Here is a 14,585-nt window from a genome sequence, read left to right as displayed (position 1 = left end):
CTTTGTTGTCTTAGTATCATAACTACATTAATCAGCTGGTATCATATTAGGAAACAAGTGTAACAGTTATTTTTCAGTTGGATGTTTCCCTACTAGTCTCTCTGCCCAACTTCTAACTTTGATTCTTGCAGATTAGTTAATTTGAGAATCCCCTCTAAAACTAGTATGCTGACCATTACATTGAAATGTAACCAGTCCTGCAGAACTTGGATTTCAGCATGTTTTTTTCTTCCCCAAAGGGTTCTTCAACCCTTTTCTGTGCACATAACTGATGATAAGCAGTTGTGGGCCCCAACCTTTTGTGATTCTGCTTCCCTATCCGTTCTCTAAGGCTAACTTCTTTCCAGTTCCTTTCCTTTAGGGCTGCAGTTAGTAATGGCTGAGTACAGGCCTAGAAGTTATGGGGTTCCCAAGCAGCAGGCTGTTAGTGACTGTCAGTCATCTGCTGCTGTAAACTCTTTGCTTGCTTCAGCAACCATGATGGGCATGGAGGTGGAACACTGTGTATTTGGAAGAATTGAGAGCTTGGCTTAATTGCACAAATTACGGCGATGGTAAAAATGTGTTAAAAATCACTCAACCTCAAGATATTCTACATGTCAGATCACTAGTAGGTAACCTGTGGAGCATCTGTAGCACCACAGTTTTATAAGACTTATCCAGCCCAGCAGAGCTCTGCCTGTGCAGACGTTTACACTATGTGATCAAAAATATCCGGACACTCCCAAAAAACATGCTTTTCATATTAGGTGCAATGTACTGCCACCTACTGCCAGGTATTCCATACTAGCAACATCAGTAGTCACTAGACATCGTGAGAGAGCAGAAGGGAGTGCTCCGTGGAACTCATAGACTTCGAACGTGGTCAGGTGATGGGGTGTCACTAGTGTCATATGTCTGTACGCGAGATATCCATGCTCCTAAATATCCCTAGGTCCGCTGTTTCTGATGTGATAGTGAAGTGGAAACGTGAAGGGACATGTACAGCACGAAAGCGTACAGGCCAACCTCGTCTATTGACTGAGAGAGACTGCCGACAGTTGAAGAGGGTTGTGATATGTAATAGGCAGGCATCTATCCAGACCATAACACAGGAATTCCAAACTGCATCAGGACCCACTGCAAGTACTGTGACGGTTAGGTGGGAGGTGAGAAAACTTGGATTTCATGGTTGAGCAGCTGCTCATAAGCCACACACCATGCCAGTAAATGCCAAATGACGCCTCGCATGGTGTAAGGTGCGGAAACATTGGACGGTTGAGCAGTGGAAAAAACATTGTGTGGAGTGACAAACCAAGGTACACAATGTGGCAATCCGATGGCAGGGTGTGGGTATAGCAAATGCTGGGAAAATGTCATCTGCCAACAGTAAAATTCGGAGGTGGTGGTGCTACGGTGGGGGTCATGTTTTTCATGGAGGGGGCTTGCACCCCTTGTTGTTTTGCGTGACACTATCACAGCACGGGCCTACATTGATGTTTTAAGCACCTTCTTGCTTCCCACTGTTGAAGAGCAGTTAAAGTTAGCGACTGCATCTTACGACACGATCAAGCACCTATTCATAATGCACAGCCTGTGGTGGAGTGGTTACATGACAATAACATCCCTATAATGGACTGGCCTGCACAGAGTCCTGACCCGAATCATATAGTACACCTTTGGGATGTTCTGGAACGCCAACTTCGTGCCAAGCCTCACTGACCGACATTGATACCTCTCCTCAGTGCAGCACTCCGTGAAGAACGGGCTGCCATTCCCCAAGAAACCTTCCAGCACCTGATTGAACGTATGCCTGCAAGAGTGGGAGCTGTCATCAAGGCTAAGTGTGGGCCAACACCATATTGAATTCCAGCACTACCGATGGAGGACGCCACAAACTTTTAAGTCATTTTCAGCCTGGTGTCCGGATCCTTTTGATTACATAGTGTATTTTCCTAGCAGTTTGTGGGAACAAAATGATTCTTACTGATCAAACTCGCAATATAGGGGTGGACCATAAGGGCGTACTAACACCCAACCAATGAAGAGAGCTCTTAAAGTTAGGAGCAAACAGGAAAATCTGTGATGAATTAACAACACTGAAATAGAATAGATTGCTACTCACCTCATGGAGGAGTCATTGAGTGATACAGAGGCACATTTAAAGTACATTTAGAAGTAGACTAAGCTGTTGGACAAAAGTCTTTCCTCAGACAGAAAATACACATATATACATGCACAACACATGTGACCACTGTTGTTTCCAGGCAAGAAGGTGAGCAAAGATCTTGGCTGTCTTGGGTAGTGCAGTTACAGAGGAGGTGTGGAGCCAGGGAGGTTGGAGAGGTAGCAGGGTTGGGGTTGGGGAAGGTGCTGTATTGCTACATGTGCGAATATGTAGGGACATGGTGGGGACAGGATGGTGGGCTGTTAGGTATATGCAGTACCGGAGGCTGTACCTGGGGAGAAAAGAGAAGAGGAGAAAGGCAGAGAAGGGGAAAGGACTATGAGGTGTACAGGAACAGAAAATACATTTTAGAGGGAGTTTTCACCAGCAAAATTCAGACATTTCTGCATTGTGCAGGTGGAACTCTCCCCATGACCTCTCATGACCATGGGACTGGTGAGCTCATCGTTTAGTCCCTTAACCCTCACAGCCAACCATCTTAGACCATATTATGAACTATAAAGATATAAAGTAGCTTGAACAGAAGACCTTCTCTGTGCCAACCTCCATGGATTCTGAAAACATCAGTCATGCAAAGCAAAACTCATGATTTACTCATATTACATCCTGAAAGCTACAGATTAAGGCCATACTATGGTTGTAGTTTTTTACTTCTATAAAGCAGTTGGCAAAGTACCAAACTGAGTATTGATGTGTGATCTAACAAAATTTATGACTGGATTGAAATTTCTCAGTAGGGAGGACACTACATATTATCTCGGATGTAACGTTATTAGTAGATACAAAGTAACTTCAGACGTACCAGAGAGAGGTGTATTGAGAATATTGCTATTGATTCAGTATGTTAATGACTCGTCCGACAATAGTAACTGTAACCTCAGATGTTTTGGTGATGATTCACCTTTCTGTAATGAAGTACTATCTGAAAAACATTGCACAAATATTGCACTTGATAAGATTCCAAAGTGGTGTAAAGATTGGCAGCTTCCTGTAAATGTTCAGAAATGTAAATTGGTTACCTCACAAAATGCAAAAACATATGTTCTTGTGACTGTAAATATCAGTGAGTCACTATTGAAATCAGTCAATACACACAAATGTCTAGATGCTACAGTTTGTGGGAATATGAAATGGAATGGTCACGAATGCTCAGTCATAGGTAAACCAGCAGGTGTACTTATCTTCATTGATAGGATTCTGGGAAAATGCGAGTCTTTAAAGAAGATTGCTTAAAATCACCTGTATGGCAAGTCCTAGAATATTTTTAAAGTGTATGTGGCTCATAAAAATATGTTTAACAAAGGATATTGATTGCATACAAAGCATGGTAATACCAGTGGTCACAAGTTTAATTTATTCTTTGTCATAGAAATGTGGAAAAACGTAACTTGACAGACGTTTGAATATCGATGTCAGCTATTCTGCAAAAGCTTGCTTATAAATTGTTGATAACCACTTTTAAGTGAGAAATCTAGAAATTTGCTAAAGCCACCTAAATATTGATCCTGTTACTGTGGAGACAAGATTCGACTAATTGCAGTGCACGCAGAGGCATTTAAGTATTCCTTCTTTCCATAATCCACATGTGAATGGAATGGGAAGGAACACAAATTACGTAGTTCAGTAGGAAGTGTATTCTCTCCATGCAGTTAACTAAGAACTCCTTAAGTCTTGCAGATTTTATAGTGTCTCAGTGGAAAGATCTGCAGTGCTGACAAATACTGTCTACAACAACTTTTCTAAGCAATTGCGTGGTCCCTCATCGACTACGGGAACATCATTTGTGGTTCAGTCTGAACTTCATATCTTCTATAGATGGATACAGACTTCAAACTGGCATCAGAGTGTGGCAGTAAAAGTCCTACACCAATTCCTAGCCTCTGTGCTGAAGCTAATGAACCACCACTTACTGTTGGATTGCTACATAAGTTCATAGCATTTCTCTGTATGTTAATAAATGCAACAATACACATAACAGAGACATTAGTTATCAATAATGTGTTCTCTGTAAACAAACAATGGAAACTCCAGGTAGGAATATCAACAATATAGGAAAAGACAGACTGTTACTTACTGTAAGGAAGACACATCAGGTTGCAGACAGGCACAATTAAAGGACACAAATGAAGCTTGTGACTACAGCCTTCATCAGTAAAAGAGAGACACACACAACATTCACACACAAGCAAGTACACGTCATGCACACACGACCGCCAACTCCAGCTTTGGCATTCTGGTGGTCATGTGTGCATGAGGTGTGCTTGATTGTTTGTGTGAATGGTGTGTGCGCCTGTTTTACTGATGATGAAGGCTTTATATAAGTGTCTTTTAATTGTGCCTGTCTGCAACTAGATGTGTCTTCTTACATATGGCAAGCAGCAATCTGTTTTTTCATGTATTCTCCTTAACTATTCACAACAGTCTGCCAATGCTGGAGTAACTTCTTGATTTTGCGACTGTAGAAGTCATGTGGCTTTGAGGCGAAGACCTCATGTTCAGAGCCCATTTTCACATGGGAAGGAAGTTCCATGAAGACTTTTAAGTAGAAAACAGAAAAGATGAAAATCTGAATGGGCGAGATCAGGTGAATAAGGTGGATGTGGAATCACTTCTCAAACCCAGCTCCTGTATAGCAGAATGCGTGTGGGCTTTATAGTAGAGTAGCAGCCTTTCATTCAGTCTTCCTGGTCGTCGTTCCTGGACTGCGTCTGCACGATGTCTCAGTTGTTGACAATAAATGTCACCAGTGATGATTACACCTCGGTGAAGCCGTTCGTAATACACGACACCATTGATGTTCCACCAGATGCGTAACGTTATCTTTTGTGGATGCACGCAGGTTTTGTATGTGGAGTTGCTGCTTTGTTTGGGCTCAGCCATTCCTTTATTTTCCTTATAAAGACACCATTTCTCTTCGCCAGTAATTATACAGAATAGGACTGATTGGTGTTGTTTGTGAGCCAGTTGATGGTGAGTAAGCAAAGATGCACATATTGCCACCATCTGATTTTTATGATTTTGGCATAGAGCATGCTGTACCCATACACCCAATCTTTGAGCTTTCCCCATTGCATGAAAATGTCACAAAATTGTGAAATAATGATCACAGTTCATCTTATTTGCCAGTTCTCAAGTACACTGATGTGGATCATTGTGGATTAATGTGTTTAAATGATCTTCATCAAACTCCAAAGGTCTTCTTGAACTTGGAGAGTCACTAATCTCAAAACAATCCTCCTTAAAATGAGAAAATTATCTTCCTGCCGTGCTCTGTCGAATGGCATATTCCCATACATGGTGCAAATGTTTCTGTCAGCTTAGCTGCCACTCCTCTGTTGAACTCAAACAGAAAAAATATATCGGAAATATTCAGATTTCTACACTTGGCACTCATATTTTCTAGCACCTACCGGCTCCACTTACTATCTCCAAATGACAATTGATAAACAACTGGAATACCAATATGCAAAACAAAAATGTTATGAACTTATGCAGCAGCCTGATATTTGATGCCAGCTTTTCACCATGCAGTATGCCTTCAAATTTAAGTTGATTAAAAAGTTTTCAGTATCCACTGTCATCGCTCACCTTCCAGCAATGTGACTATTCGTTGACTGCCTCTGAACCAAAAAGCCATTTGTGATCCAATTTAAACCACTTTTAGTTGAGAATAACATAGCAAATGTTTCTCCCAGAGTTTGGGAGCAAGCAGGCAGTTTGGCTTGTAAAGAGACCAAGAATAGATTTTAAATTATTTGCTTTCAATAATTTGAATATGGCAATTTTTAACCCTTGTATAGCAGTGTAAATATTAGGGTAGATTGTTACTCATGACCCAGAAGAGGCAGCATTGAACAGCAGACAGGTACACAAGTTTCCTAATGTATTGTTAGGCAGAAAAATTTGCAGAAAATGTAAAAAGCAAATATCACAAAAACCCATTAACCTCTGCAGGTAGTGCTGGGTACTTCCAGAGAGGACGTTAAATGAAGATGAAATTGCATTAGATATGGCACTGGATTCTTTGATTACTAGCATTCAGTTTTTATGAGGATATCCTGTGAGGAAAAGTACCCAAAGCAAAAACTGAAAAAAATAGCCTCAGAGTTTAGGAGCATATTTGTGTGGCGCAACTGGAGAAAGAAGAGTGTGAAAAAAAATGGAGAAAGAGAAATCACAGCCCAACTGAAAGGAAAGTTTTACAGTACAGAATTTATGCATTAAAGGAATACAAGTTTTGATGATACTTCCAAAGAGGTGGAGTGTAAGCAAGACCATGAAACAGTTATTCCACTTCAGATGGCATGAAGAGCAAAACAGTTAGTACCAGAACATAGAATATCAGTGAGACCAGTCCTACCCAGGCAGCATGTTGTGAAAAAACTGTTCATTATGTGCACGATTTTTGCTGTGATCATAAGTGAGCTGTGTGACGTCAGGAAGAAAAATCTGTGCATCTGCGAAAGAAAATAGAATTCGATTACATAAGGAGGAGGAGCTAGGATTGGGCAATCTTAAGGAATTGTATGCATATTTCATAGATACATACCCATCTGTAAATATTAGATTCTCAAAATGTGAGTTTCAGCGAAAGCACTGTGAAACCCATGCTATTTGGTAGTGTGTCTCACATCAGAATTTTAAGTCAATGGTTGACGGATGTAAATTGAAGGACCTAATGAAGTGTGGAGAACACACATTTGTTACATACAATCATACACTTTCAGCATGTTTTTAGGGGCATGTCCCTATTGTCAAAGTTTAACAAGATTGACTGATTTCTGTTTGAACTGTTTAATATGAACTGCTTTGACGAAATTACATACATGTATTGGTTAACTACAGGTAGGGCAGTTCTAGAGACTGTAACAAAATTAACAAATCATTTCATTGAGGTGTCTGCATGACGTTTAAAATAGCTCCTACCACACTCAAGTATAACTCAGCAGCAGTCACAGAAATCACTAAAGAACAACTCAAATAAATGACTATCTTGTTGTTTGTGATTTTGTGTAGTGTTACTTCTTCACCATCATAAGAAGTATAAAGATTTCACTGGAATAATTCAGAGGTAAAATTTCACCAATTCGTAGCTTGCTACAGAGACGCAATTACACCATGTGTGGTATGTGGAAATGTCTGACTACTTTGAGCATGATACAGACACAATTCCATTAATTCCAAACCACATTTACAGGTTTTTGAGTGGATGTGCTTTCCAGTACAGAAACAGAAAGAAATTCATGAAACTTTCTTACCACCAGGAAGATTTTGAATTGCATTTTTTCCGCAGCACATAGTTAACGACCTTGTGCTGGGGCTGTAAAGAGGTTAACCAGTCTTGCCAGTCTCAAGCAACCTCATGGAAACAGTATTTTGACTCCATGACAGATGTTTCATTGGTGCAAAGAAAATATTCCTTCACGTGTCTTTAATGATATATTGGTTTCCCATCATGATCAAGACATTGCCAAGCTGAAGCAATGTTTCAATAATACAAGTGTGATTTCAGATACCCATAAGCTGTATTACGTAATATATATTGACAGAGGTATTGCAAAAACACACAAACATTCTGCTTTAGTGAACAGAGAACAGTCGGAGATTGCTGTATGGATGGAAATGCTGTTAATAGACATACATGGATTTGTTGTCTGTATGTATGACAGTCATTGGTGGATTGCATAGGACATTCACACTTATGAAGAAACAGATGAAGTACCGGCCAGCTTCTTGCATCCACATTGACCATATCCATCAGTTGTTTCCTGCCGTACCAGGCACTTCTGTTATCACAAGAGGTGAAATTCTCACAAGAGTGGATATAGTGGCATCAATTAGAAGATCATTCTGTCTTCTTGCATCAGATCTGGTGAACATTAACAACGTGGTAAAGTTTCAATGCTGTATTTGTATTAAAACCAGAATTATAATCATTTGTATTGAGACAGGTACATGCAAATTTCACACAATTTCCAAACTTTGCAGACGTGTAACTCTTCACAGTTGTCATATACCCTGGCAAATTAGTAGCTTTCCTCATCGTAACTGGATCACTGAATGCACCAGATTTGAAATCAAGGTGGTGGGTTGAAAATGTTACTTTTCTGTGTTGAATTGACATGGAATTATTCTGACACACTATTCACAAGGCACTGTGGCAGAAGTTGAGAGAACCAGCATTTGCAGCTGACTGCAAAATGATTCTACTGCTGCTATGTATGTTTCCTGTAAGGAGCATGAAGATAAGATAAGAGAAATTAAGCTCTTACAGAGACATAGACATAGACATCCAGTTTTCTGTAGTTCTATTTGTAAGTGGAACAGGCAAGGAAAGGACTAGTAGTGGCATGTGGTACCCTCTGCATGCACTGTACAATGGCTTGTGGAATACACACATAGATGTAGATCACTGTATAATGTTAATTATGGGTTTATTATATTAAATAAATTGTGGATAGTGTTGTTTGTTACTGGTGTTAAATATATGTAATTCTGTATCTTTGTGATTTCAGCCGTTATCATATGGATGAAGAGCAAAGGTTTGCCCGTTTCCGACCAGGAGAAATAAGTCGCAGTTTGCGGAAAGCATTAGGTTTATCAAAACATCAGCTCCCCCGTCATATATATCGTATGAGGCGACTGGGCTATCCACCAGGGTGGATGGAAGAGGCAAGGATATCACATTCCGGGATTTCATTATTTGATTCAGAAGGACAAGGTATTCCATTAGGTTATGATTTGAGAAATATGTTTGCTGTTTGTTTGATAGAAGCACTGAATAAGAGTAAAGATGTGATATTAAGTGGGATTAGATACTGGCAAAAATGAGCTTAGTTTTATGATAGTCACATACTTTGGTAATTTTGATCCTTTGTTTAAGAATACCACTAGTAGTTTTATTGCACAGTTCGTTATGCGTTTGCTCAGTCAGCGGTGTTCATAAAAAAGTGTTAAATGTCCAGGAAACCACTTCCAGGAGAAGTGGATGGATAACTTAATAATTTGAACATATTACGTCGGTGAAAACAGTGATAAAATTCTAGCAATTTTGGCTCATTCATCGCTGTGGAAATGGGCTATCCATGAAGGAATTAGATTATACTGGTACACTATGCACCCTCAGCTACATTTCGTATGCTGATCATTTAAGAATAAATGTAATATCATACATGTGAATGGGTATATTAGTGATGTAGTATATTGTCTTTGTGGTCCTGTCACATGGTCCTGTGGCAGGGTGTATACTCCCCAGGAAATCTGGGAAAAACCAGGGATTTTTTTCATTTGGGTGAAAACTGGGAAAAAGCCAAGAATTTTTCAGAATTTCAGGAATTTTTCAGTGTTCTAGTTTTCACTTAACTTTTTGTAATTTTGTCTGGTAAGAACTGACATTCTAACATCTGTCAACAGCAAAATGTGTCAAAGGCTTTAGGACGAAGACTGTGAAATATTTCATAACAACAAATTGCGTACGACGAACGTGACATCACAATTGTTTGCATCAAGGCCCAAGAGAAAGTTAGGCCGTGGTGCGTACGTCATGAAGGTAGGCCTGAACTTGCTCACCCAGTTGCCCAGCTCAGCAGATAAAATGCTTTTCTAAACCTGTTAATTTACAGCTGGGTGTGTACATATTAAGAATTGCATCTGCTACTGGAATCTGCTATTATTAAGTCCTACTGATTAACAGTGCTACAACAAAATTTAATTGAAGAGCAATACTTGACATAAATGGAATTACAGCTTGTTCATAGCATTTATCTCTTCTGCTTAACAATCCTCATCTCGTTCAAGAAATGATGCCTTATGCAATTGATAATCATTTTGGCATGATTTTAATTTTATTGTACCCCAGTACAGCCATAACAAATTGTAGCCCTGTGGACTTCCTATCATCGTAGGACTAATAACAGTAAGACTCCATAATGGCGGATTCTAGCAGAAGATGCTATTTTCATTTGTACGTACAAGTCTAGTTAAGAGTTAACAGGCATAAAAACGTAGTTTGTCTGCTGAGCTGAGCGAGCGAGCTGGCTAGCTAGCTCAGGCCTACCTTTGTGACGTAAGTGCTGCAGCCTTTCTTTCTCATTGGCCTCGGTTTGCATTAGGTTCATTTAAGCACTTGCCAGCAGGTTCACTCGCATGCGTAGTCGAGTCGCATATGAGCAGTACCTTCTCCTGCCTCTGGCTACTTGAAGTGTGTCTGTTACTGATTTTGCTGTTTCTTCTTCATCAAATGAAAACAAAATGTATTTCTGTGGCTGGGAGCTATCAAGTGAATTAAAATACATTCACATAATTACAGAAGCATTCACATAATTACAGAAGGCTATAATTTTTATTAGTTTGTTTCCTGATTTTATTTTATTTCCATGTTTTTGGCTGTCAAGCATAAAGTACCTTGCAGAACAATGAAGTTATTTTTGTCGGCTTGCTAAAGACAGTCAATTTATTTGAAATGAAGTGTTTCAGTCCAAACTGTTAGCTAGTTTCAACTGTTCGCTGAATTGCAAGTGCATATTTTCACCTTCTGGCATGTATGGTATTATGCCATAATAAAGAACCTAACATAGTTGTGGTACACCAAGAAATTTTATGTCCCAAAAACCACACTGAAAAGATTAGTATCAGGTTGGGGCCTACTTCCTTGTGAATCTCGACATACGAATGTGCACTTTAAGCCGAATTATGCATTTTAGTATTGTTTAGCAAATTCTGATGCTCTTGGAGTAGCCACTAATTTCCTGTTTCTTTAAGACATAATGTAAGTACATGGTAGCTGCGTATGCACAGTGATGCCTGTTTTCTGATGCTCTCTGGCAGCTGTTGAAACGAATCTGTTTCTAACAGGTTGCGGGGAACTATTACGAATGTTGGTTCAAGAAGTGTTAGTATCAAAGTAAATTTAGTTTTACGCAAGATGAATTACGTTATGTGTGAGAATGTTGGATGAATTTCATAAGTCACAGAGCGTTTGACTCTCATTTAAAACTTAACACTTTGAGGACCAGCTGCTTAGAAGAATTTCAAGCCCAGAAGACCAGACATTTATTCATTATTTAAAATTTTACCAGCACATTTCTGTGATGTGTCTTAAAGTGTAACACACACACAAAATCACCAATATTATATGTATACTATGTGTACACTAAGTGTATTAATTTAAACAATAAACTTTTCGTATTTGTGTTTGCGATACTTAACAGTGATGTTACTATTGACTGACCACATCGTGTGGCATAAGTTCTGAATATCTGCTGTCATCGGCTTGTGAGATCAGGTGACATGAGCTATGATTAGCCTACAATGGCACATCAACAAAATCAATTTCAATGCTTTGGAAACTAATGTGCTGTGTTGGATAGAATGTGAATTTATTGTTTTGTAATATGAAAATATGCAGCTCTCTCTCTCTCTCTCTCTCTCTCTCTCTCTCTCTCTCTCTCTCTTTTTAAAATGCCGGAAAGTTCTACGCCGGTGTATAAAACTCAACCATTCATAGGATTGATAAGTTTTAGAGTCCCGAGGGAAAATATACCGTCACTTAACACGGAAAAAGTGTATTTTTAATTGGGATTTTTTTTCCCCTTGTCTACGTATACAACCTGTGTAGTCGACTGACTATCCTGAGTTCAGTTCCCAGAGACCAGCTTGAATTTTCTGTGGTTGGAAGCGTTGCTATGGGTCCTCTTGACCTCATAAGGCTAATTAGCAAGGTGTTTGATTACTTGAGCAGTCACATCAAAACACAAACCATTGAAACAAGGCTAGATCCATACTGAGACTCGTAGGACATTTATTTTTATTGTTTGTAATTTGATGTTAATCATTGTCTGATGTATTGTTAATGTATTAATATTTATATCAGATGGCTATAACATTGAGGCTGTTTTCATAACTATTCGTATGTTAGCTGTTTAAATATATATATATATATATTTTTACCATTAAGATTTGTAGTTTTATTTTGTTGTTGCTCTCCTCTCACTTTAAAGGCTTTATACATTTGGCAATTCTGACAGGCTGTTTTACTGAAATTCCAAGATCATTGTCCACTGATTATTAGAATTAACTCAGTCATAGAAGGATAATTGATATTAAACTATTTGATTGTTTAGAAGTTGCTGATCCTGAAGATGAGGATGGAGAAATTGTTTCTAAGGGATCAAAAGATACGTATGACATGAAAAAAATCATCAGTTATCCTGGTTTCAATGTACCCTGCAGTCCAGATATTATTGATGTAAGTTCTGTAGTGACAGAATTAATATTTTTTGTAGCAAGTTTGGAGTTATTTCGTGTAATTAGAAACTAGCTTAGCACCAGCTGCTTGCTCGCATAGACTGTATGGTCTGCACAGAGTTTTTATTTTAATCGAATTTTTATGTTGTTCACGAATTGTAACACCTGAACTTTTCACACTAAGGCCATAGAGGCATGGTCTCTTCTGAATATACATTTGACCAAAAAGTGAGTCTTGGTAACTGGAGTCAAAGGTTTTTGTTAATCATATCCTTTGTGTTCTTGCGATAATATTTCCATAGGAACATTCATCCCCTAAACATATTTCTTTATATATAACTGAGAAGCGAAATACCAATTTTCATAAATCTAGCTTTAAAAATACTGTAGTGATTGTTTAATGATGGTTTATTTTCAAAATACTTCCACTCACTATTTTATTCCCTTGGTGATTGAATTTCGAAAATATGCTGCAACACGTATGTTTTTATTTCTGACTGAGAAACCAAATACCAGTTTCCATAGTTCTGGCTTCAGAATTGTCATATAAATATTCAAACAGCCTTTCATCCCCTATTTCACCCCCTTTTTGGAATTTTGAATAATCCCTTCTTAAACGATGCCTACACTACAAGATCCACCCCTTCTCCAAATTTCAAGTTTCTTTCCTTAGTGATTTGGGCTGGGCGATGCTGAGCTAATGAATCAGTCTGGCCCTGTGTCATGCCCATAGGGGATGAATTTCCAAACATAGTGCAACATTTTTTTTCGGTTCTAACCAAGAAGCCAAATATTCAGTTTTCAAAGATTTAGCTTTAAAAATGTTTTCACAATGAAAGTCATTTCATAAAACATTTCACCCCGTATTTCAACCCCTAAGGGGTTGAATTTGTGAAAACAGTGGAATGTGAATTTTTTATTTCTAGTAGAGAAGCCAAATACATATTTTCGTGTCTTTAGCTTCAAAAATATTTTTTCATTCCCTATTTCATCCACTTAGTGGTTGAATTTCCAAAAACACTGAAGCTTTTTTTAAAATTTTATTTGTAATCAAGAAGTGAAATACGAATTTTCACATCTTTAGCTTCAAAAAAGCTTTCATGATGAAGTATTTCCATTAAAATGTTCATTGCCATAGGGGTTAAATTCCAAAATTGCTGAAACATGTACTTCATTGTGTGTGTGTGTGTGTGTGTGTGTGTGTGTGTGTGTGTGTGTGTGTCATTCCTGACTGACTATCATTGCCCAGCCAAAACCACATTTTCAAAAATAATCAAATTCGGTCACAAATAATGAAATATATGTTTTAGCATTTTTGGAACTTTAACCCCTATGGGGGTGACGTTCTTTTTATCAAATTTCCTGGCAGATTAAAACTGTGTGCCTGACCGAGACTCGAACTCGGAACCAGAATCTCATTCTGGTTCTTTTTATGAATTGTGAAACTTAAATAATAAACTAGGATTAGACACCCTATTATTTTAAATGTAAATTAAACTATTTTTATGGAAATATTTCATTATGCAAGCATTTTTGAAGCCAAAGCTGTGAAAATTGGTATTTGACTTCTTGATTACAAATAAAATTAAAAAAAAAAGAAACATATTTCAGTGTTTCTCAAACTCAACTCCTATGGGGATGATATAGGAAATGAAAGTTTTTATGGAAATATTTCATTAAACAACTATGATTATGAACTTTACCACAATTTGGCACTTTTCAGTGTGGCTTCATGAAATTTAATATGATGTCAGCAATTCATTCCTTTGACAATAAATTGCATAAAAGAGCAAAGCACTTTGTCATTGGTGGAAAAAAGTAAGATCATAATGCCTTAAATCAGAAATGTTTAAGTAGTTAATGAGGAAATATTGAAAATAGCACATCTGCTGGTAATGACACTCTATGTACCCCTTTTGTGTTCATACCGAATGTGCTCAGTAAGCATGAGTACTGAAGATTTAACCCCATTCTAGGAATTATTAGAGTGATTTCAATATTTAATGGCCAAATCGAGTCCTGCTGATTTATGTCATTGATCCAAGATGGATATTTAATATCTTTGAATATACCGTATTTACTCGAATCTAAGCCGCACTTTTTTTCCGGTTTTTGTAATCCAAAAAACCACCTGCGGCTTAGAATCGAGTGCAAAGTAAGCGGAAGTTCTGAA

General features: G+C 38.2%; 1 protein-coding gene across 1 annotated transcript in view; it reads left to right on the top strand.

Moving 5' to 3' along the window:
- The window catches only part of LOC126090277 (zinc finger CCHC domain-containing protein 8 homolog), a 56,083-nt gene that overhangs the window by 12,506 nt on the left and 28,992 nt on the right, over positions 1-14,585 (top strand). Inside the window, exons 4-5 of the mRNA XM_049906974.1 lie at positions 8,683-8,888; positions 12,289-12,413. Coding sequence (XP_049762931.1) covers positions 8,683-8,888; positions 12,289-12,413 — 331 coding nt within the window. The remainder of the gene's footprint in view (positions 1-8,682; positions 8,889-12,288; positions 12,414-14,585) is intronic.

This window comes from Schistocerca cancellata, chromosome 1 (genome assembly GCF_023864275.1).
Source record: "Schistocerca cancellata isolate TAMUIC-IGC-003103 chromosome 1, iqSchCanc2.1, whole genome shotgun sequence".
NCBI classification, from domain to species: Eukaryota; Metazoa; Arthropoda; class Insecta; order Orthoptera; family Acrididae; genus Schistocerca; species Schistocerca cancellata.
The sequence above is the reverse complement of the archived record's forward strand: the minus strand, read 5'-3'. Positions and strand labels throughout refer to the sequence as shown.